Source organism: Ictidomys tridecemlineatus, chromosome 10 (assembly GCF_052094955.1).
Source record: "Ictidomys tridecemlineatus isolate mIctTri1 chromosome 10, mIctTri1.hap1, whole genome shotgun sequence".
Taxonomy (NCBI): Eukaryota; Metazoa; Chordata; class Mammalia; order Rodentia; family Sciuridae; genus Ictidomys; species Ictidomys tridecemlineatus.
Genome location: NC_135486.1, coordinates 117,798,963 through 117,824,502, shown reverse-complemented (window position 1 = coordinate 117,824,502; position 25,540 = coordinate 117,798,963). Strand labels below are relative to the sequence as shown.

Genomic DNA, 25,540 nt, shown 5'->3' with positions numbered 1-25,540 from the left:
TCGAACCCGGGCCGCACCCATGCCAGGCGAGCGCGCTACCGCTTGAGCCACATCCCCAGCCCTATTTGTTCTTTCTCAAGGAGTTGGGTTAACTTTTATTTTTATTCTCAACTTATTATTAATAAAGTCTCATTTTCTAAAAAGAATAACATGTCTCCCTTGATCATCTTGTTTTCTTTCCATTCAAGTCAATGTTCTTTTTTAAAACAAACAAACCTGTATATTTATTCAGTGTTATTAATGCTCACAAATCTACAGTTTGGGGATTTTTTTTTAAAGGGATGGTTTATTACAAAACTTGTAGTATCCATCAAATCTGAGAATGTTATCGCTACTTATTGACCATCAGTTTATTCCTTATGCTGTTGTGGTCTAAATTGTGTCATTTTATGGCTAAAATAAGGTTATACATAATCTCTCTTGGTGGTGGTGGTGGTGATGGTATTGTTATTGGGTATTGAACCCAGGCATTTTACCAATGAGCTACATTCCCAGCCTTTTTTATTTATAATTTTGAGACAGGGTCTCTCTATATCACTAAGAGCTTTGCTAAATTGCTGAGACTGGCCTTATAATTGAAATCTTCCTGCCTCAGCTTCCTGAGTTGCAATGATTCTAGGTGTGTGCCATCATGCCCAGCTGCTTCTTGATTGTTTAATCTGGAGATTGCTTCTTGGTCTAGTTTACATTTCTGTTATATTTGACACTGATGGTTGCTCTCACATCTTTTATATTATTTTATACACTGTCTCCTAGTTCCTCAACTACTCTGTTTCTTTACCTTTTCCTTTTTTTTTTTTTTTTTGCCCCTGCCATTCCTTGGATTTTTTCCCAGAGGGTTCTATCTTTGTCTTTTCATTTTTTATTTTACATAGTGTTCTCTATCAGTGATGCCCAATTTAAACTCTGATCTGTAGGTAGGCTGATGATTCCCAAGGTCAGACTTACTAGGTCAGACTTGTACAGTAACTTCAGGCCTGATCTTCAACTTGTATGGTCCCACAGGCAACTCAAATGCAGCACATACAAAGCTAAATTGACCATCTCATTTTTGTCTCCTCAAGGCAATTTAACAAGAATTCTGCTCTTCTCTCTTCCTTTAAGTTAATGACACCACCATGTACTTGGTCTGAAAGGCAGAAAACTTGGAAACCTTTAACATTCCTGCCTGTAATTAAAACCAAGTCTGACTCCTAAATGCCTCTTGACTCTTTCATTCTCCATTTCATTTATAGTAATTCAGATATTTGGCATTGTGTCTTCTGATTTCCTTATTTTCAGCCTTACCTTCTCATTTTATTCATCTTGTAATTGCTGAAATTGTTTTCTTAAATTTTTTCACACTGGTGATTTTTGAAAATGCACATTTAGTTAAAACAGAATTTCTTCTCTGAGCTGGGTAATGGCTCATCTCTGAAATCCCAGCTACTTGGGAGGCCAAGGCAGAAGGATTGCAAGTTTAATTAAGCAAATTGTCAAGTTGGCAAAAACTGTCTCAAAATAAAAAATATAAAGGGCTGGGAATGTAGCTCTGTGGTAGAGTGCTCCTGGGTTCAATCCCCAAAACTTACAAAACAAAAATAAAAAACCTAAAACTTTGATTTCCTAGTGCTCACAAGACAAATTATAGTCTCTTTAATGGTGTATGAATCTTTTTAAAATCTAGCCTCAGTTTACCACTAGTCCGATTTTTACTGTACTGTAAGTCTGTATCTCTGAACAAGTCATATTTTGGGTTTTTTATGCCTGCCTTTCAGACTCAAGTTTTCTCTATTCTCTATTATATATATGTTAACCACTATGCCCAGCTCAAAGAAGAAATTTTGTTTGAACTAGATGTGTGTTTTTTAAAAACCACCTATGTGAAAACCAACCTCTATTATAGTATTTAATTAGTAGTGTAATTATTTATTTATCCTCTTATAGACTTTTAACTCCTTGAGGTTAAGGAGATAATGATTCATCTTTGGGCCACATCACCCAGTGTTGGTGCAGAATAGGTGTTCAGTAAGATTATTATTCATGAATGGATGAATAGAATTAAAACAACAAGCTTTTTCATGAATTTTTGTTTATTTGACTAGATGACAGAGCACGTAGATCTCCACGCAAACTTCCTACTTCATTAAAAAAGGGAGAAAGGAAATGGGCTCCTCCAAAATTTCTGCCTCACAAATATGATGTGAAACTACAAAATGAAGATAAGGTTAGTTGGCACTTTATGTTAAATCTCTTATGTGATAGATGTTGTTTAAGAACCTGTTACAGGGTTGGTTTTCTTGGAGAAAATGTGCTGAAGAAACATGTTAATGGGTGTCTTTGTATAACGCATTCTAAGTGGTGGGTACTATTAGTAATTATGACTTTAAGTTAAATTATTTTTATTTGTAGTCTTAGTAATTATGACTTTAAGTTAAGTTATATTTTTATCTGTAGGAGATACCAGGCATTTTCTTTATGTAAAGGAATTATAAGAGTGTAAGAGAACATTTGAGCTTCTCGATTTGAAAATCAAGACTCTATTCCCAGTGGTTATAGACTTCCCAAGGAGATAGATTTTTCCTATTAAAAGTAGAACTAGCTGTTTGTGGGCGGGAGTTGTAGCTCAGTGTTTGAGTGTTTGCCTTGCACGTGTGAGGTACTGGGTTTCATCCTTAGCCCCACATAAAAATAAATAAGTAGGGGCTGGGGTTATGGCTCAGCGGTAGAGCGCTTGCCTATCACGTGAGAGGCCTTGGGTGGGTTCGATCCTCAGCACCACATAAAAAGTAAATGAATAAATAAAATAAAGGTATCATGTCCAACTACAACTAAAAAATTAAAATAAATAAATAATACACACACACAAATAAATAAAAGATTGTGTCCATCTACAACTAAAAAATGTTTTTTAAAAAAATTTTGTAGTTTTAGATGGACAGAATGCCTTTATTTTATTTGTTTATTTTTATGTGGTAAATGGGCTCCTCCAATCAAACCCAGTGCCTCATGCATTCTAGGCAAACGCTCTGCCTCTGAGCTAAAAGAATATTTTTTAAAAAGTACAGCTCTTTGTAATATACTTAAACTCAGAAATTGAGTCAACTCTAATTAGTGCTCACATAAGGAATCTTGTAAAACTGTAAGGTAATAACCCACAACAGTAAATATTCTTAAAATAGTATTACCTTTTATTAATTCTGTGATGCACTGGATTTTGTATTTTCTCAGCCCCAATATATAAATTTTGTTGGAGTGGGGAGTTGTGTGATGATGGTTGGACCCAGGGCTTCATACATGCTAGCCAAGTGTTCTACCTCTGAACTATACCTGCCCCAGCCTTAGTTTTTATGATTTTATTGTGTCAAGAATTGGGACTTTTTTATTTGTGGAACTGGAGATTGAATCCAGGTGTGCTCTACCACCAAACTGTATCCCTAGCCCCCATGCCTTTTTCATTTCTTTTTTAGTTCCATGTATTGAACCCTGCGGTTCTTAACCACATCCCTAGCTTTTTTGGGGGGAGGGAGGGTATTAGGGATTGAACCCAGGGATGCTTAACCACTGTTCTGCATCCCCAGCCCTTTCTGAATTTTATTTACAGATAGGGTCTCATGAGTTGCTTAGGGCCTCTCCAAATTGCTGAGGCTGTCTTTGAACTTATGATTCTCCTGCCTCAGCCTCCCAAGCCACTGGGATTACAGATATGTGCAGCTGCACTTGGCTAACATCCCTAGCCCTTTTTTTTGTTTTATTTTAAGGTAGGGCTTCACTAAGTTGCTGAGGCTAGCTTTGAATATGATATCCTCCTGCTTCAGCATCCCAGGCCACTGGGATTACTGGCATGGACCACCACATCCAGCTAAAAGGTTGTGTGTGTGTGTGTGTGTGTGTGTGTGTGTGTGTGTTTCTTTCTTTTTGAACTGGAGATCAAACCCAGGGTTTCACACCTGCAAGGCAAGCACTTCACCGCAGAACTACATCTCAGATCCCTAGCACTCCCTCTTTTTTGGGTACTGGGGATTGAACTCAGGGGCATTCAACCTTTTATTTATAAGCCACCTTAGCCATAGCCCCAGCCCTATTTTGTATTTTATTTAGAGACAGAATCTCACTGAGTTGCTTAGTGCCTTCTAGTTGCTGAGGCTTCCCAAACTCCTGGTCCCTCAGCCATTTTTTTTTTTTAAATATTTTTTAGTTGTTGATAGACCTTTATTTTATTTACTCATTTATATGTGGTGCTGAGAATCAAACCCAGTGCCTCAATGTGTGTGCTAGGCAAGTGCTCTGCTGCTGTGATACAACTCAGTCCCAACCCTAGCCCCCTCCCCTTTTTTTCACTAGAACAAAATCTTTATTACTTAGTATAAGAGTAGTAGAAGCAATTTTGTATGATACACAGAGTTACATAACATTATTAGCTTTTATTTATAAGTCACCTGATTTGCCAATCAAATAGTAACAGAAATAACTGATAATGTCTGGCCTGGGACTCTCCCAACTCAATAACATTAGAACCCCAGCCCTTTTTATTTTTTATTTTGAGACAGGGTCTCATTCCAAGGCTGGCCTGGAACTTATGATCCTTCTATCAAGTCTCTGGTACAGGTGTGGGCCAACTTCCTGGGCTATATTGCAGTTCTTTTGCCTCTTTGTTTATACTGTTTTTTTTCCCATCTCAAAATATTGACAAATCTCACACCGTTGTGACTCATTTGTGGTATAATTAGTGATCTACAGAAATGACTAGATTATTAGGATTTCTATGTTTGAAAGTTAAATACAATTTTTCATTAAGTTTCTTGCCTCTTATTCAGCAAGCATCTAGTTAAAACATTCTAAAATTTCAACCACTTCTCTCATTCAGGTTTTGATTGGTGAGTGTAAGTTGATTTGCTCAAAGGTAGTAAATATTGGTTAATTGGAAGATAGAAAATGCAAATAAAAAAAAATTATCTCTAATCTCAAACTCAGATAATCGGTGATTACTGATCAAATTTATGGTGGTTAATTCTTAAGTGACTTGAAAGTAGGAATATTCTATATTATTTTGTAATTTACTTTTAAAATTTACTGTTTGGTCAGCATCTGTTGTGTCATTAATTTTTCTTGCAGAACATTGCTCTTAGATTGTAGCGTGGGATGGTCAGTAGGGTATGCTTATTAAATATGTACATTCCTGACTTTACCTCCAGAGCTCCTTCTGGCTCATTAAGTTTGTGGGGAGGCCCAAACAGTTCCTTTTACCCTAGGTGATTTGGGTGAATTTGTCCTGATTGAGAAACTTTTTGTTTTTTTCAAGGCTACAAGATTTCCATTATGTATGTGTATTTTAATTTAAAAAATGCGTTTTAACCAGACGTGGTGGCGCATGCCTATAATCCCAGCAGCTTGGCTCTGGAGGCTGGGGCAGGAGAATCAAGAATTTAAAGCCAGCTTCAGCAACTTAGTGAGGCCCTGAGTAACTCAGTGAGACCCTGTCTATAAATAAAATACAAAACAGGGTTTAGGGATGTGGCTCAGTAGTTAAGAGCCCCTGGCTTCAATTCTCAGTACTGAAAGAAAGAAGGAGAGAAAGAGTCCCATATTGATAAACTTTTGTGTAATAATTACTCTCCTTCTTCCGTTTTTTTTTTTTTTTTTTTTTTTTTTTGTGTGTGTGTGTGTGTGTGTGTGCGCGCGCTGGGAATCAGACCCAGGGCCTTGTACATACTGGACAAGTGCTCTACTACTGAGCTGTATCCACAGCCCCAGCACCACTTTTTGATGTTAAAAGTAGTTGAAAATTTCTTTATTTACATGCTTAGGTAAATTCTCTTTTGTTTTTATTGTTGTTTTTTAAATATATTGTAGATGGGCCTTTATTTATTCATTTATTTATTTATATGCTGTGCTTCGAATCAATTCCAGTGCCTCACATGTGCTAGGTAAGCTCTCTACTATTTTTTAGTTTTAGGTGGACACAATATCTTTATTTCATTTTTTATGTGGTGCTGAGAATCGAACCCAGTGCCTCACACTCGAGAGCCACTACTTGAGCCACATCCCCAGCCCCCCAGGGTAAATTCTTAACTGAGGAATTATGGGTTTGAAGGGTAATATCAACAAATTGCCTTTGGGATATCTTTAAAATTAGACATTTTATCTCTAAATGTTATTCTGCTCTTTCTTCTAATTTATAACCTTATTTCATAGATGGAATTGTGTTTTCTGGAAAAGATGTAGATTTTTGTTCTTATTGGTTAATTGCCATGGTATCCTAGTGGTGAGTTTTTTTTTTTTCACCTAGATCATCAGCAATGTGCCAGCAGATAGCTTGATTCGAACAGAGCGCCCACCAAATAAGGAGATACTTCGATACTTTATACGGCATAATGCCCTACGTGCTGGTACTGGTGAAAATGCACCTTGGGTGGTAGAAGATGAATTGGTGAAAAAATATTCCCTGCCTAGCAAGTTCAGTGACTTTTTACTTGATCCATATAAGGTAAGGTCACTATTAATTTTGGGATAGCAGAATAATGCACTAGTAGATGAGTTTATTCTCTCTGACTCCAATAAGATTAGATTTATACCAGATTTTTTGAATTTTCTTTTTTTCTTTAATTTTGGTACTGGGGATTGAATCCAGTGGTGCTACATCACTGAGCCACATCACTAGCCCTTTTATTCCTTATTTTGAAAAAAGGTTTCACTAAGTTACTGAGAGTAGTCTCAAACTAAGTCCTCCTCCTGCCTCAGCTGGCGTTACAGATGTGCACTATGGCCTGGCCAGATTTAAAAATCTAACATCATATAATGATTTTGAAAATTTCCAGATATGTGTTTCATTAGGCTGTGATAATGGGGGCTGTGAGGGGGGGGGGCACATTGAATAGCTTCCCTTAATTTGATTTATTTTTTGCTATGTATGAATAATTGAAAAAGTAAAACTATACAACATCTTTTTTCCTCTTATATTCTTTTTTTTTTTTTTTTTTTTTTTTTTTTAAGAGAGAGAACTTTAATATTTATTTTTTAGTTTTCGGTGGACACAACATCTTTGTAGGTGGTGCTGAGGATCGAACCCGGGCCGCACGCATGCCAGGCAAGCGCAATAACACTTGAGCCACATCCCCAGCCCCTCTCTTATATTCTTTTTGGAAACAAAAATATTTTGTGAACGGATTCTTAAAATGAAAACTTGTTTTGTATATCAGGCAAGATGATCAATTATTACTGGCAGCTGTGGGAAAAAACCTGGAAACTATATTACTTTTTTATATTGATATGTTAGTAGTAAATAAATCTAGCATCTCTCTCTTCAGAATGATATTTTCTCCCTTGAATCATCTCATTTTATCTTCAGAGCATTTTTATGAAATTGTATAGTGTATGTATTATTTTACAGATGGGGAATCTGAGATCCATTCCAATTAGAAGTGGATAACAAGATCCCAGACTTTGGCCTAGGATGATTGTCTTTTCTGTCTCAGAGTTCCTCCAATAAGATTCAGGGGGTAGGCTGTGCTGGGCATCAAACATAGAGCCTCTCAAATGCTAGGCAAGTGCTCCATCACTAAGCTGCATCCCCAGCCCAAATTCTTTTTTTTTTTTTTTTTTTTAATGTAGATTTTTGAGATTTCTCATGTTTCTTTTGTTGGTAAATTTAACTTATCAGTATACTGGCTGATATTTTCATTTTGGTCTTTAGATCAGAATAGGATTAGGACATGTTCAGAGTCTATCCCACTGGTAGAGTGTGTGTATTCTTGAGGCCTTGGGTTTAGCACCAGAGACAAAACATTAAAACAATGTCAGACTTTTGGATTTCTTCCCTTTTCTGCTTTTTTTTCTGGCAGTACTGAAGATTGAACCCAGGGACTTGTACATGGTAGACAAGTACTCTGCCACTAAACTATCTCCCCTTCTTTTTTTCAAATCACATCTATCTATCTGTCTACCTACCTACCTACCTATTTATTTTTTGTGCTGCTGAAGATTGAACCCAGTGCTTCACATGTGCTAGGCAAGCGCTCTGCCACTGAGCTACAACTCCAACCCCCTCCCTCTTTTAATTATTAAAAATTAAGAACCCTTCAAGTTATAACTAATAACTAAACAACCTTAATTATCTTACATTAATTATATTGACATAAATATATTGAAAACTAATTTTATTTCTGTAGAACATTGGTAAAGATTTCTTCCCAAGCTGGGACTGTACCTCAGTGGTAGAGCATAAGACACCGAGTTCAATTCCCAGCAAGACAGTCACACACACACACACACACACACACACACACACACACACACACACACAGACTTCCTCCCATATTTCAGCATTTAGCAAGTATTGTTCTAGACCAGCATCATTGAACATTATCATCTATCATGTCTTACATTTTTATTATTTTCTAATAAAGACTCATTTATGAATTAGCTTATTCTAGATCAGAATGAAAATTTCCATGAACGATAGTTAGTCTAAAATTTAAAAAAAATATTTGTATTAAGAAGAGTGGAGCTCAGTGTCATTTTATTGCCACAGATGATACAGCTTTCTGTGGTTATCACACAGAATTAACTATATGAAAATCCTTATATAAGTTCACCTCTGATTGGGATTTAGACTTTGGATAACTTGAACCCTTAAAATCTTAGTTTTTAAAAATCTTATAGCTATATTTTTATGTATTTTTAAAATTGTTTGTTTAGTGATTCAAATATATAAATAACATGGCAAAATTACTATTTATGAGTAAGAGGTCTTCTGGCTTATTAAGAGAAAAAAGCTGAGCTCAACATTATGTAGGAGCCAGAGATTAGAATTCTGTTTACTTACATCTCAAGGAAATCTCTGAAGATAACTGCTATTCTCAAAAAATGTTAATGAGGGCATAAATCACTAGTTATTAAATTTAGCTATAATTCAGATTGCAATTAGGATGTGCATGCTTGCTGTAAAAAGGCAGTGAGTGATTTTACTTAGAAATTGAGACTCATATAAAATACTGGTCTATAAAATCAGGAGCATGTACACAACTTTATTTTCTATTTTCTATACCTGAAAGCAGTAATTTCTTACTCTCTGATATTCATTGTTTGACATTTCACTGATTGTCTTCTATGTTTTGCATATAAGCTATGTGTTTTCCTTTCTTAAAGGGCCTCTGATATCTTATCAGGGTAGAACAGAATAGTGAACCCAGATAAGTAGACCATGAAACAGTGCTTTGGATTCTTTCTTCATTTAAAGGAAGTTTAAAATAATATAATGAGCGTTATCCACCCTTCCCAAAGGCATGCAAAATTTTCTCTGTCTCCTCTTTGATTTTTGTAGAATATAATTTCCTACCAGGCTACTGAATACAGCTGCTAGAGAGCAAGGTGTGTCCTGGGAAGAGGAATCAAGTTCTGAGCATCAGCTTTAGGAAAGGATCAGTGAGAGAGTGCTCAGGTTGGAGACTGCAGAATTACCTAGACAAACAGCAGTGTTGAGTGGGGCCTAGTGTGATGATGATGATGAGGCTGTGTTTTGTAGTCTTGTAAACCTTTTCTAGAATATAAGTTCTACCTGACTTACTCAATTTGTATCCTGTGAGTTTGGCATAGCACATTGCATATAATGGGCATATGGCTGTTTAATTCATTTCTTGAAGAAGTCATTTGTTAAGAAAAATGCCACTAACATTTGGGTTTTGGGGCTAGCTAAGTTTTTATAGGCCTAATGACTTGGAAGAATGATTTACAAAACAACTAGATGCTAAAATAATTTCTCTTCTGCCATCTTAGCTGCTCATTTCACTCTACCTACACAACAGCCCTATTTTTTTCTTAGAGTTCACTATCTTTGTAATGATGGGTGCTAACAGGGAAACCTTTGAGTAAAGAAATAAGTAAAGAAAATGATACTTCTAAAAACATCCGGAAAATTTTTTTGATGACTGTTGGTCACATAAATTCTAGATCAAAAGACATTTTTAAAAAAAGACATTTGGAGAGCTCGGGTTGTGGCTCAGTGGTAGAGTGCTCGCCTAGCACATGTGAGGCACTGGGTTCGATCCTCAGCACTACATAAAAATAAAATAAAGATATTGTATCCACCTAAAACTAAAAAGTAAATATTAGGGGAAAAAAAGGACTTTTGGAATCCTGAAATAATTTGGACCTTTTTTTTAGCGTTTTTCTTACAACATTTTAAAAGCATTTTATTTTGAAGTGATTTCATGAGAAATTGTTGGAGGGCTGGGGATGTGGCTCAAGCAGTAGAGCGCTCGCCTGTCATGCCTTCGGCCCGGGTTCGATCCTCAGCACCACATACAAACAAAGATGTTGTGTCCGCCGATAACTAAAATATAAATATTAAAATTCTCTCCCCCTCTCTCTCTCTCTCCCTCTCTCTTTAAAAAAAAAAGAAATTCTTGGAATACTAAAGAATTTCCATGTATTCAATAATATTTCTTGAATATTATAACCTTTATCATAACTTAATATAACCCAGTTAAGTATAAATATAGATGTCCTCTTAAAACATACCTGAATATGTGTTTCTTTTTTTGTGTGTGTAAGTTTACTGGGAATGTAACCCAGGGGCAATTTACCACTGAGCCACATCCTTGCCCTTTTTACTTTGTTATTTTGAGACAGGGTCCTACTAAGTTACTTAGGGTCTGACTCAGTTGCTAAGACTGGCCTTGAACTTGTGATCTTCCTGCCTCAGCCTCCTGAATCACTGAGATTGTAGGTATACACCACCACACCCAGCCTGAATATGTGCTTTTTGAAAATAAGGATATTTTCTAATGTAACTGTAGTACAGTTATCAAAATCGGGAAATTAACATTGAAACAATACAATAATCTGCAGTTATAACTCAAATTTTGCCTAATAAAAACCTCTGTCATCCTTTCCTTTTGTTTTGTTTTGCACTGAGCATTAAACCCAAGGGTACTTAACCACTGAGCCACACACATCACCAGCCCTTTTTTAATATTTTATTTTGTGACAGGATCTTGCAAGTTGCTTAGGGTGTTGCTAAATTGCTAATGCTGGTTTTGAACTCACAGTCCTCCTGCTTCAGATTCCCGACCCACTGGGATTACAGGTGTGCCTCATCACATCTGGCTAGTATTGGAAATTTAACCCAGGACCTTGCTCACAGAACTACATCCTTAGCCCTTTTTATTTTGTTTTGAGACAGGGTCTCACTAAGCTGTATGGGCTGGCCTTAAACTTGAGATCCTCCTCTTCAGCCTTTTGAGTATCTGGGATCACAGGTGTATACCACCCTATTCAGCTAACCTTGGTGTTAAAAAAAATATATTTATACTAATATATTAATAACTCTTTATTTTATTCATTTATGTGGTGTTAGGGATTGAACCTAGGGCCTCTTATGTGCTAGGCGAACACTCTACTGCTGAGCCACTACCCCAGCCCCTTTTTAATATTTTTTTAGTTATACATGGACACAATATCTTTATTTTTTTTTTAAACTCTTGTTTATTTATTTATTTATTTTTATGTGGCGCTCAGGATCGAACCCAGGGCCTTGCACATGCGAGGCGGGCACTCTACCGCTAAGCCATAACCCCAGCCCCACAATATCATTATTTTGTTTATTTATTTTTATGTGGTGTTGAGGATCAAACCCAGTACCTCACATGTGCGTGGCGAGTGCTCTGACACCCCAGCCCCAACCTTGGCATTTTTGAGTAACATGAACTAGTTATTTTGTAGGATGCCTTTTGATTTGGGTTTGTTTTCTTATTAGGTTCAGATTAGGAATACCACAGAATGGATATATTTTTCTCAGAAGATCAAATCAGAAGGCACCTAATATAATTTTAATTTGTCCCATTACTAATGGTTGAAATGCATTTTAAAATATAATTCTCACTTGTCCTAAACAAGCTTTTTAAGTAGGTTCCTAGCTCTAAGTTTCTTCTGTTTTTTTTCCTCCCTCCCACCCTCCCTCCCTTCTTTCCTTGCTGAAGTTGGCCTCAAACTTGCAACCTTTCTGCCTCAACCTCCCAAATAGCTGGGATTATAGATGTGCGTCATTGTACCTGGCTAAGATTTTTCTTAATTAAAATTTTGCCTTTAAGGTTCCCTCTTGAGTTAGAAAAGCAGAAGTACTTAAACAAACAAACAGGGGCTTGGGATATAATTCAGTGGCAGAGTGCTTTCCTAGCGTGCTCCAAACCCTGGGTTCAAACCCCAACACCATAGAAAATAAAATAAAGAAAGAAAGAATATTATTTTCAAAATTCTTAAAAATACTTCAGAGTAACACATTTAGAAAATTGGCTGACAAATGCGTATAGAGATTGAGATTGCCCTCAGATCCCAAACATGAGAAGAATGAAGTAAGAGTCTGGTATTGATTGCCAGAGTTTTCTAATCTAAAATTTTGTATATTAGATAATACTGCTTATTATTAAATTCAGCATTTTAGATGTTACAAATGGTTTCTTTTTATTTTACTTTTTACCAACAAACATGGTGTTTATGGTGGTGGCATGTTTTACGCAACAGGACAGATGTAGGATTGTGTATACCCTTGTTTTTCTTTCTGCCTCCCCCATTGCTGAGAACACTCGTAAGTATGATTACCTGTTTGGCAATTAGGAAGGGGCTTGACCAAAAAATTTTAACCCTGCCAATCTGGGTATTCATTCTTCTCTTCTCCCTGCGGTTATGCTAGTCTAGAAGGCGAATTGCTCAGAGTGGGGCAGAGGGGAGACCCTTAGCACATAAGTGGTTTTATGCTTTTTCAGATCCCCCTGAGTCCAGCCATGCCGGCTCCCTTGGGCTGTGACTCCCCAGCATACCCATGCTGAGATGACCCAGTTACTGAAGGACTGCTCACGCGGGAGCCGGCCTATTGGGAGGGGGTTGGGTGAGTTCATTTTTTTCATTTTTCAGAAATACAAATTTATGGGGCTGGGGATGTGGCTCAAGCGGTAGCACGCTCTCCTGGCATGCATGCAGCCTGGGTTCGATCCTCAGTACCACATACAACCAAAGATGATGTGTCTGCTGAAAACTAAAAAAAATAAATAAATATTAAAATTCTCTCTCTCAAAAAAAAAAAAAAGAAAGAAAGAAAAAAAGAAAAAGAAATATAAATTTATGGTGTGGTTTGTCCATACACACACAAACACAAAAAAAGCCCACACCTTATAAATAAAAATGGGTGGCTGTACCCTCTCATAACAAACCTTCACCTGTATTACTGCTTTATAATAATATGCTTCTGAGTCAAGTTAAAGAAACTTATTCTAAATTTGAATTTTTTAAGTAGGAGAAATACAATCAGTAAATTAAAAAGAGATCCAGTTAAAATAGATCCTACTAAAAGATACCTACTTAAATGCTAAAAACAAAACAGTCTCATTTTATTCTCTTTTTTAATATTAGATTTATTTTAGGATAATTTTTAAGCAATAGCTTGTTCTGAGCATTAGAAACATCACTTTTTATGGCTGTGCTATGGATATTTTCTAAGGTTGCCTGAATAAGATAGTTCACTTTGGGAGACAACATGTTTGTATTTAGTTCCTGACCAGGTAGTGTTGGATCTTTCTCTGTGATTTGGAGGGTATTTTCTGATATAGTATTCTTTATAAAATACTTATAGTATTAGTATCCAGCAAGAGAATGGAATTTGTAAAATAACTTACTTTTCTTTACTTATTTATTTTTAACATTTTCAAATTTGTCCTGGGGAGCTAGGACAGGGAAATTTTGTATTGGGGAATTCATGAGTAAAGAATGTGTTCTTTTAAGCACTATACATTTTTGTCAGCCTGTCCTGAGGATTACTGGGAAACAAAACATCCAGTTTTAAACAGAAAACAAAAACGCAGTCAGTATAATTCTTAGAAGGCAGATTGGCTTTTAAAGTTAGAAAATTTAGCCAGAAGAAAAAAGAAAGAAAATTTAGCTAGAAGAGAAATTTGTTAAGCGTAGCTTACTCATGCAGAGCACACCCTACTTCTGTAGAAGTCTTGTATTGCTGTTTCTGTTTCTCTGATGATTCTGCCTTTAATGTTTAAATTTTTTCATTCTGTTTTTTTATTTTGTTGTTGTGTATCATTAGGGCCTGAACCCATGCTAGGCAAGTGCTGTACTATTGAGCTACATACATTCCCAGCCCTAGTGTTTTGAGTTTTCATTGGTATTGTAGCACAGCTTATTAAATTTTACTACATCTTTTGCTATACTCTTAAGAGCATGGGATTATTCAGTGTTCTCTCTTTATTTTACCTTAGCTATTTCTCTGTAGCCTTTTTTAGTGGCTTCTGATTTCAAATTCCGTAGTCTCTGGCTGGGGGATTGGTTTGCCTGCAATCTTGTTTTATACTAGCTTGTCATACCTACTGTCTCCAGGCTGCTTCTTTACATGTTGCTTTTCTCAAGTTAGACCTATTAAAAAACTTGAAGTTTCGGAATTTTGTGTGTTTGTATGACTCCTTTTGGCAGGAGAAGTCAGGTATTCTGTAGGTTATCTAGTCTTTCGATCTTCTTAAAACTTTTTCTGAAATAGGCTATAGTTTTGCACTGCTTGGTATTTCATTCAGTTTATGTTTTAGTTGTAAGTCTTTTCTTTTTTATTTGTAATTACAACCTTTAAATCATTTATTTTTAAAGTATAGATTTAGTTATTTATTTTTGCTACTGGGTGGCTTTACCACTGAGTTGCCCCAATCCTTTTTATTTTTTATTTTGAAATGGTGTTGTTAAGTTGCCTTAGGGCCTCAATAAAGTTGCTGGCACTGGCCTGGACCTTATGATTATCCTGCCTCGGCCTCCCAAGTCACTGGGATTATAGGCTTGTGTGCCTGGGTGAAGAACACATTTAAATAGAGAAAGAGTGGTATTGTGACAAATGGAAGGGGTAACCTATTAACTAATTATGTGTGATGGAGGTGGAGGGGTGAGAGTAGGTAGGAGAAGCTACTTTTCTAGGAGACAGGGAAGAGGAGTAGGCTAAGGGAATACACCATGAACAGGGGCCTGTCAGGGGTCCCCATTTCAGTTGCCTGGTGGTAGAATTGGAGAGAGGCTACTTGTGTATTTTATCCTAGCCATGTTAGAGCTAAATGTAGAGTGAATAAAATGTGAACCAGTCGGGATTATGGTTTTTCCAGGTAAATATAATAGAAGAAGAGAGACAAGGGAATTGTATATTTATATTAAGATTGATTAAATGACTAACTGGAATTTAAACTGGATAAAGAAGGATGAGCAGAGCCAGGTGGTGCATCCATTGTGCCAGCTACTCAGGAACTGAGGCAGGGGCCTGGGCAACATAGCAAGACCCCTCTCTTAAAATAAAAGGACAAGAGGTTGAGGGTGGTGAAAATGTAATAAAATAAATGGATTTAAAGTCTTGGGAGATTGGAGGATTGTGTGGTTGGAGTAATAGTGGGAGAGAATTTGAGAAATATAGGCTGTTCAAAGAGAAAATTGTATGAAATTAATGAGAATTTAGACAGCTCATAGTTAAATGTATTCATGGAAATGAGTTACTCAGTTACAGGGAAAGGACAGAGAGGAGTTTGAGAAACCAAGGTCAGGAGGTTTCCTTATCTGTGAGCAGTTTTTATATTTTTATTATACTTATGGATACTTTTATTAATAAAAGATGCCTGAATTTAGAAAAAATTTTTGAATATTACACTTTATACTTAAAATCATAGCATGCTGTGATCCAGAATAAAAGTTTAAAGCATTAAAATCCAGTCCTACTTCATAGCAGTTCTCTTCTTCTGGAAGTGCTGGGCCTCAAACCCTGGACCATGCCTGGTCAGTACTTTACCACTGCACTCCCCCCTGCCCAAGGGCAATGCTTTTAAAATTACTCAAGTATTACTGTTTTTTAGGTATTCCTTATCTGGCGCCTGTGGGTGATGGTCTCCGAAATTATATGCATAGTTGTTATGTGTTGTTTCCAGGGATAAGGTTCACAGATTTCATTGAGATATTTAAGAATACATAGAGCTATTAAAGTAGCAAAAACGTCTAATATCAGGGACTGGTAATGGAGATCAGTGATAGAGTACTTGCCTGGTATGTGTGAGGCCCTGTGGTCAATCCTTGGCACAAAGTAAGCAAATAAACAAATGGTTTAATCTCAGAGTGCAGACTTTTTCCCCTGATGCTGTGGCTCGAACCCTGGGCCTCATGTATGCTGGGTAAGTACTCTACCATTGAGCTGCACTTTCAGTCCCACAGTTTAGATTTGTAAGTCTGGTTATTCAGAGATGTTTGTATTGATGTGGCAAAAACATTAGCTAACAATAATATCTTTGCTTTTTCAGGGACAGTGTCTATGAAGAGAAGTGAATATGTAGTTTTACTTGAATACCTGAGGATGAGGGCCTTTATGACATTGATTTTTTAATATTTAAAATTAATTTTTTCCCTATTCTTAATTTCTAGTACATGACTCTCAACCCTTCTACTAAGAGGAAGAATACTGGATCCCCAGATAGGAAGCCCTCAAAGAAATCCAAGGCAGACAGTTCTTTGAGTTCACCATTAAATCCTAAGTTATGGTGTCATGTACATTTGAAAAAATCATTGAATGGCTCACCACTCAAAGTGAAGAATTCAAAGAATTCCAGAACTCCAGACGAACATCTGGAAGAAATGATGAAGATGATGTCACCCAACAAGTTACATGCCAACTTTCACATTCCTAAAAAAGGCCCACCAACTAAGAAACCAGGGAAGCACAGTGATAAACCTTTGAAGGCAAAGGGCAGGAGCAAAGGCATCCTGAATGGACAGAAATCCACAGGGAATGCCAAATCTCCCAAAAAGGGTTTAAAGACTCCTAAAACCAAAATGAAGCAGATGACTTTGTTGGATATGGCCAAAGGCACTCAGAAGATGACACGAGCCCCCCGGAATTCTGGGGCCACACCGAGGTCCTCCAGTAAACCTCATAAACACTTGCCTCCTGCTGCTCTGCATCTGATTGCCTATTACAAAGAAAACAAAGACCGAGAGGATAAAAAGAGTGCCCTATCCTGTGTTATCTCCAAAACAGCTCGTCTTCTTTCCAGTGAAGATAGGGCCCGCCTCCCGGAAGAATTGAGAACTATTGTACAAAAGCGCTATGAGCTTCTAGAGCATAGGAAGAGGTGGGCCTCTATGTCTGAAGAGCAGCGAAAAGAATATTTGAAGAAGAAACGACAGGAATTAAAAGAAAAGTTGAAGGAAAAGGCCAAAGAAAGAAGAGAGAAGGAAATGCTTGAGAAATTAGAAAAGCAGAAGCGATATGAGGACCAAGAGTTAAATGGCAAAAGTCTTCCAACATTTAGATTGGTGGATACCCCTGAAGGGCTGCCCAACACCCTCTTTGGGGATGTGGCCCTGGTGGTGGAGTTCTTGAGCTGTTATTCTGGGCTACTCTTGCCAGATGCTCAGTATCCTATTACTGCTGTGTCGCTAATGGAAGCCTTGAGTGCAGATAAGGGTGGCTTTTTATACCTGAATAGAGTTTTGGTCATCCTGCTACAGACCTTACTACAAGACGAAATAGCGGAAGACTATGGTGAATTGGGAATGAAGCTGTCAGAAATCCCGCTCACTCTGCACTCTGTTTCAGAGCTGGTTCGGCTCTGCTTGCGCAGGTCAGATGCCCAGGAGGAAAGTGAGGGCTCAGACACAGATGACAATAAAGACTCAGCACCATTTGAGGACAACGAGGTACAAGATGAGTTCTTAGAGAAGCTGGAAACCTCTGAGTTTTTTGAGCTAACATCAGAGGAGAAACTGCAGATCTTGACAGCACTGTGCCACCGGATCCTCATGACGTACTCGGTGCAAGACCACATGGAGACCAGACAGCAGATGTCTGCAGAGCTGTGGAAGGAGCGGCTTGCTGTGTTGAAGGAGGAGAACGACAAGAAGAGAGCAGAGAAACAGAAGCGGAAAGAAATGGAAGCCAGAAATAAAGAAAATGGCAAAGAGGAAAATGGGTTAGGGAAAACTGATAGGAAAAAAGAAATTGTAAAGTTTGAGCCCCAGGTAGATATGGAAGCTGAAGACATGATTAGTGCTGTGAAGAGCAGAAGGCTGCTTGCCATGCAGGCCAAGAGGGAACGGGAGATCCAGGAAAGGGAAATGAAAGGTAAGATTTTACACCCAGAGAAAAGGGAAGGCCTTTAGAAGGTGGTAAAAGATGGGAAGTTCGTAGAGAAATGGGATGTCTCTGTCAATTATTTGCTTATTTCTGTAACAACCCAGAACCAGCTAGGTAATCATATAATCATATTATGTGTGTGGATGTTGCTGGGGATTGAACCCAGAGTCTTGCACACACCAGGCAAGCACTCTCCCCCAGAGCTGTAGCCCTAGATCTAGGCTTATAATATTTTAGACTGTTTGGCCTAGAATTCTGCAGTTGATGATAAGTTAATGCGATGGTGGCATCTTTTCTGGTTTTGATAAATGCCCAAACCCACATATAGACATATTGAAAACAGCAGATTGCTCTTTGGAATTGCTGACTTGGGTTTGAATCCTTTTTGCTGTATTTCTTTGGCAAGTTATTTATCCATGCCATACTTTTCTCATGTTTGGTAAGATTGAATGACAAGGTATTTGAAGCCCTTAGCACAGTTGCCAACTGAGATAATAAATTTCCTTTATTATTATTTAAGAACTAAAAAATCTTGGGCTTTGATGGCACCATCAGATCTGAACTATTTATTCTATTTATTTAATTTTTATATGTTGCTGAGGATCAAACCCAGGACCTCATGCGTGTTAGGTGAACATTTTACCACTGACCCACAACTCCAGCCCCACATTCCTTTTTTATGTATTTATTTATTTTGTGGTGCTGAGGATCGAACCCGGGGTCTCACTCATGCTAGGTGAGCACTCTTTCGCTGACCCACAACCCCAGCCCCCAGATCTGAACTTTTAAGAAAAAAATCTTATCAAATAATTCTCACAACACACAATTCACCCATTTATCATATACAATTCAGTGTTTTAAAATGCACTCACAGATATGTATAACCATTGCTACAATTTTGAAGTGGTTATTTAATTAGTTATTTTTATCTTGATCTTTTTGAGGATCCTATGACTGGTAAATGGGACTTCATGAAAATTTGAGGAATATAGGAGGATTGAAAAGAAATTGTTGCCTTATATGTCATTTCATAGATGAGAATTTGGAGAGAAACTGAGGTTCTCTGAGCATCTACCTTTTTTTTTCGTTGTAGTTGTTGTTATTTGTTTGTACTGGGGATTGAACCCACGAATGCTGAGCTGCGTCCCCAAACATACATACATACATACATACATATATATATTTAGAGACAGGGTCTTGCTGAGTTGCTTAGGGCCTTGCTAAACTGCTAAGACTGGCTTTGAACTGGCCATCCTGACTCAGCTGGGATTACAGGTGTGTGCCTTACTGGACTGAGCATCTTTTTTTTTTTTTTTTTTTTTTGGAGGAATGAACTCAGGGGCACTCTATCACTGAGCCACATACCCAGCCCTATTTTGTATTTTATTTAGAGACAGAGTCCCGCTGAGTTTCTTAGCACCCCGATTTTGCTGAGGCTGGCTTTGAACTTGTGATCCTCCTTCCTCAGCCTCCCAAGCTGCTGGGATTACAAGTGAGCACCACCACACCTGGCTTGAGCATCTACTGATGGACACTTTTTTATCTTTACCAGTGAAACTAGAACGTGAAGCTGAAGAAGAACGAATCCGGAAGCACAAGGCAGCGGCTGAGAAGGCTTTCCAGGAAGGGATTGCCAAGGCAAAGCTAGTCATGCGGAGGACTCCTATTGGTACAGATCGAAACCATAATAGGTAAGAAGTTTGATTCTTGTTATCTTATGGGGAGATTCTTTTGTTATTAATTAATGAAGCTATCTAAAGCATTAAAAATAGATAACCGTTTCTATTCAATTTTCCAGTTTTGATTGAAAACATAATTGCTTATCATACATTTACTGAACATTATCTATGCCAAATGCAGGGTTATAAAGTTAAATAAGACATGTCCCTCAGCTGGGGATGTAGCTTAGTGGTAGAGTGTTTACCCAATATTCAGGAAGCCCTGGGTTTGTTCCCAGCATTGCCACTAAGAAAATTTAAAAAAAAAAAAAAAAGGTGTTTTCTGGCTCTTGAAGTCACTAAAAATAAGATGAAGTGTATTCCAAATAGAGTTTCTTATAGTTTCTTATACACAACATACACTCTCAGACTTTTTTTTTTTTTTAAGCAGTACTGGGAATTGGACCCAGGGCCTTGCAAATGCTAGGCAAGCAATCTATCACTGAGCTACAGTTTCCAACCTAAATACATGCATTGTGTGGAATCCAAAGATAGCAATTAGCAATTATAAAGATTATAGACATTAAGTAAATGTTGATGTCCTCTGCTTTACCTTATCAGTTATATCTGTTTGCAATTTTGAGCAAAGGTGCTATCAGCTGCAGTTTCAAATGCTTGTCATACTCTAGTCAGCTTTTCTAATATTAAAATCATCCCATCCTGATGTATTCATTATCTGATTAACACTGATTGTGATTTGTAGATACTGGCTCTTCTCAGATGAAGTTCCGGGATTGTTCATTGAGAAAGGCTGGGTACATGACAGTATTGACTACCGATTCAACCATCGCCGCAAAGACCGTGCAGACTCTCCTGATGAGGATTACTATCCCCGAAGTAAGCCTGTCTACTCTAGATACCCCTCAAATTGTGATAGGGTCATGTCCTAATAAACTCATCACAGGCTGAAAGGATTGCATGTTAAAAATGCATTGAACGCACCTAAACTTCCAGGCATCCCCCTTGGCAGCATAGCACACTGCGATGCCTCAGTGTTTCCCCTGTGATTGTGCGACTGCCTGCTGCTGCTCTGCATTGCATGAGAATAAGTACTGCCTGTTGCTGGCCTGGGAAAAAATCATAATTCAGAATTCAAAGTACCATTTCTACTGCATTTGTATTGCTTTACACCGTTATAAAGTTAAAAATTTTAAGTCAAACCATTTAAAGTAGGGACTCTCAATATTTGTTTTTCCCAACTCATGTAGGCACCACATTAAGGAGTACTACCTTTCCATTTCCTTAAAAAAAGCTAGAAGTATTTAGTGAGGTGAGTGGTTGTGAATGCATAGAGAGAAGGAAAGAAATTCATATTTTATTACCAGTTTTGTTCTCACTATTGTTGAGAGGATAAATAGCTTGAATATTAGGGTATTTGGGCAGTAAATATTTATAGGCATAGTTTTCAAACTTTGTGCCTTGTAAACTTCTTTGTAGGTGCTTCAGGGCTTAGAATTGCGGTTAGGAACTCAATTGAGGTTAGAAAGCAGAGTTATATCTTCTATCCCAGCAGCTTGGGAGGCAGAGGCAAGAGAATTTCGAGTTTAAGGTCAACCACAACAATTTAGAGAGGGCCTAAGCAATTTAGCAAGACCCTTTCTCAAAAAATAAAATGAGCTAGGGGTGTGGCTCAGTGGTTAAGTGCTTCTAAGTTCAATTCCTGGTACCAAAGAATATAAATAAATAAATAAATATGTTTCCTTGTTCTTTGCTTTTAAAAGTATTCAAGATTTTTGGAGTGTCTCTTGTCTACAAAGAAATTTTGTAAAAATAGAAAACAATATAATTTAGGAATAAGATCAAGCATAGGAAATATTTCCATATGTACATAACATTTAAAAGCATGTTAATTATGTCTCAGTGCTATAGTTATATTCACAGTCACTCTAATAAATCTCAAAACTGTAGCTAACTTTAAAAAAAAAATGTTTAAGGGCTGGGTTTGTGGCTTAGCTCGCCTAGCCTGTGCAAGGCACTGGGTTCAGTCCTCAGCACCACATATAAATAAACAAACAAATGAATGAATAAATAAAATAAAGAGATTGCATCCAACTACAACTAAAAATATTTTTTAAAAAGCAGGACTCATAATAATAATACTTGGCACATGTCATTTAGAGAAATCTAGGAATTCACTAATGCATATAAAGCAGTTTTGTCCTCTTAAATCCAAATGTTAAGTCAATATATTACTTACATTTTAAATTTTTATTTAGGATTTATGAAAGATTTTCATTTTTAAATATGACTAAAAAATTTTGGTACTTTCAGCAATTACAACAGAAGATTCCCTTTTGGGATTTCTTTCTCCATATTTCATAAAGCAGAATATTCTATAATTAGCATTTTTAACATTTTTTACATTTTACTATTTCTGCTTTTTCTTATTTATTCTTTGCTGAGTTGTATTCACAGAAAGCTTTCTAAGAAATGTTTTTTTTTAATTGATTTATTTTAATTAGGTATATATGACAGCAGAATGCATTTTGATTCATTGTACACAATTGCAGCACAACTTTACATTTCTATGGTTGTACATGATGTAGCATCACACCATATGTCATGAGGGGGCCTGGACAGTCTTCTTCATCTTGGCACATTTATATAGCATGTTGGGTTTATAAAATAAATGCAAATTACTTTTCTGAATATGTATTTTCATTCTTTCTTGAAGTATACCTGTTGAATATATTTTAAGAAATTAAATTTCTCTTTTTTTTAAGTTTTAAAAATGAGATGCTTGGGGGCTGGGGTTGTGGCTCAGTGTTAGTGCACTTGCCTAGCATCCGTGAGGCACTGGGTTCGATTCTCAGCACCACATACAAATAAATAAAATAAAGGTCCAACAACAACTAAAATTAATTATTAAAAATGGGATGTGTGGGTCAGATTAGGTCTTCTCAACCTCCATGTTACTAACACTTTGAGTCAGAGAATTCTTTGTAGTGGAAACTGTTCCATGTTTATGTGATGTTTAGCAGTACCCATAGCCTCTGGATGTCAGTGAAAACCAAGCACTGCTCCCTGTTGAGAACCATTGGGTTAGTAGAACCCAATGAAAATTGCTTCTCACATATTAGATTATTACATTTCTTTAAGAAATATTCATGTTTTAAGTAGTACTTCATTTTAGAGAAACTCTTAACCCAAACTTAAACTCACAGAATTGTGTTTTTTGTTTGTTTGTTTTTGATAGTACCAGGAATTGAACCCAGGTCCCTGTACATGCTAGGCAAATGCTCTACCACTAAGTCACATCCATAGCCCATACTCAAAGAATTGTTAATAAGAAAACTACTAATATTATTATATATTCCCAAACTTCAAATGTAAGGTGTTTTCATGTTGAATTATATTAAGTGTAGATTATGTTGCCTTGTCAAAAACTGTAGTTTTTATAGACTTTATAAATACCCAGCTGAGGTCACTGTTAAATTAGCAGTTAACTGTGGAGTCAGGATCATCAGAACCGGGAGACGTTACTGAAAGAGGTCTCTTTTATAATGTGTTTCAAAAGCCAGGTGGCAGCATGGCATGGTCATGTCTGCCATACCTGTAATTGCAGCTTCTTGAGGAAGACAGCAAATTCGAGATCAGCTTGAGCAAAGTGAGACCCTGTCTGAAAATAAAATTTTTAAAAGGCTGGATGTTTAGTTTGGTGGTAGAGTACATGGCTGACGTGCAAGGACCTAGTTTCCATTCCAAAACAGGTAGTGATTAGGCGGACAGCTTGGGGTATCACAGTGGTAGAGCACTTTCCTAGTACATTCAAGGCCCTGTGCTCCATATCCAGTACTGCCAGAACAACAACAAAACCTTATGTCAGTTACATAGTTAAAGAGATCCCCAAGAGAGAACTGGGCATCCAAATCCCTTTATTTGTACAGCAAGTTTTCTTTTGTTCCTGAGGATTGAACCCAGGAACACTGTACCACTGAGCAATCCCCACACCCCTGCTTCCCCATCCCTCAACCCTTCCTTGAGATAGGGTCACACTAAATTGCCCAGATTGGCCTTAAATGGGCAGTCCTTCTACCTCAGCCTCCTGAATAGTTGGGATTTATGAGTGTGTAATGCTGTGCTTGGTGTTGTGGATGTTCTCGTTTAGTGTTTTCTAGTTCTAGGATGATACTGTCTCTTCAAAATTACCCAACTATAAAGACTACACGGGATTACATGGTAGAATTTCATGGAAATTGCTTCAGGTTAAGGGGAAGAGAATGGGGTCAGGGAGAGAACGAATTATAGTATTAAGTCAGAATGAAAATATTGTGTTCTAAATTGGGCTTTGATAAATTGGCTTAAGATATATCTATATTAAGGTCATAAACATGTATATATGTGAACTGATTTATTAAAAAGTTGGTGGTTATAATTTGACATTTGAAGTCTCCAAAGTTAAGTCTGTAGTATTTTCTATATTCTGGTTATCTCCATTTCTTCTCAGGTGTCTTTGCTGTTAACATCATTTAAAAGGAACATTCATTTTTTCTTTTCTTCTTCTTTTTTTTTTTTTTGCAGTACTGGGAATCAAATCCAGTGCCTCAGTCATTTGAGGCAAGCGCTATTATCACTGAGCTACATCCCATTCCAAAGATTCTTTATTTGCCTTGATATAAAGTTATTTAGTCATCCCTCTACTCTGTTCTAAGTTACTATACTCTTAAAATTTTAACTATACAGCTGTTCAACTGTAGAGAGTAAATACAGGTACTTCTTAACTTCCTGTGGAGTTATGTTCCCTTAAACCCACTGGAAATTGAAAATATTATATGTTGAAGATGCAGTTTAGGGCTAGAGTTGTAGCTCAGTAGAAGAGCACTTGCCTAGCACTTGGAGTCCCTGGGTTCAATTCTCAGTACCACATAAAAATAAATAAGTTAAATAAAGGTATTGTCCATCTACAACTAAAAAAAAAATTAAAAAATAAAATGCATTTAATACATATATCCTAATAAACAGCATGGCTTAGGAGCATCGTAGCACACTGTAAACCATCATTGCTTACCCTTGTGAATATGTGGCTTGCTGACACTACCCAGCATTGCAGTAGAGTGCTGTATTGCATATTGCAGACCCAGGGAAAGTTAATAAAAGTTTGAAGTACAGTTTCTAATGATATGATGATGTGTATCACTTTCCTATCATCATAAAATGAAAAAGTTGTAAATTGTATCATCATAATTTGGAGACCATTTGACTCAGATAATGTACTGTGCGTGATATTTAAGAGAAATTTGTGTCTACTCTACATGTCACATATTTGATAGACAGCATCTATGTTGTTAGTTGTTGGGCCTGGCATAGGGTACTTAGTTTTGAAACAAGGAATTGGTATTTACTATGATCAACTTAATGGTTACATTCTTCTTAGGTAAGAAAACAAACTTAGGCAAAAACACAACTGTTAACACACAGCATGGATCGGCAGTAGAAATGGCTGTGGAGACTACCATTCCCAAGCAAGGACAGAACCTATGGTAATGTGAGCATTCATCTGGTTGCTCTTTCTTTTTTCTTTTTTTTTCCTGAAGTGTTAAGGAAGAAAATATTTAGTATAATGACATCTAATAAGAACATTTCATGTTACTTTGAATTTTTGAATATTAAAACTGTTTTAAAAGCAGATTTGGTTTTTCTGATAAGCAGATATTTGTATTTCTCAACATTTGGAATTTGACTTTTCCCTCTGTAATAACTT

At 37.0% G+C, this 25,540-nt stretch overlaps 1 protein-coding gene across 6 annotated transcripts in view; it reads left to right on the top strand.

Annotated features, from left to right (window-relative positions):
* Baz1b (bromodomain adjacent to zinc finger domain 1B) overlaps window positions 1-25,540 on the top strand; it is a 77,457-nt gene that overhangs the window by 26,507 nt on the left and 25,410 nt on the right. For 5 of the 6 annotated variants that reach the window (XM_078023893.1, XM_078023890.1, XM_078023891.1 and 2 more), the window contains 6 exons: window positions 2,085-2,206; window positions 6,269-6,466; window positions 16,411-18,109; window positions 19,674-19,812; window positions 20,543-20,676; window positions 25,214-25,319. In XM_078023893.1, coding sequence (XP_077880019.1) covers window positions 2,085-2,206; window positions 6,269-6,466; window positions 16,411-18,109; window positions 19,674-19,812; window positions 20,543-20,676; window positions 25,214-25,319 — 2,398 coding nt within the window. The remainder of the gene's footprint in view (window positions 1-2,084; window positions 2,207-6,268; window positions 6,467-16,410; window positions 18,110-19,673; window positions 19,813-20,542; window positions 20,677-25,213; window positions 25,320-25,540) is intronic. The other variant, XM_078023894.1, reaches the window with a different exon arrangement.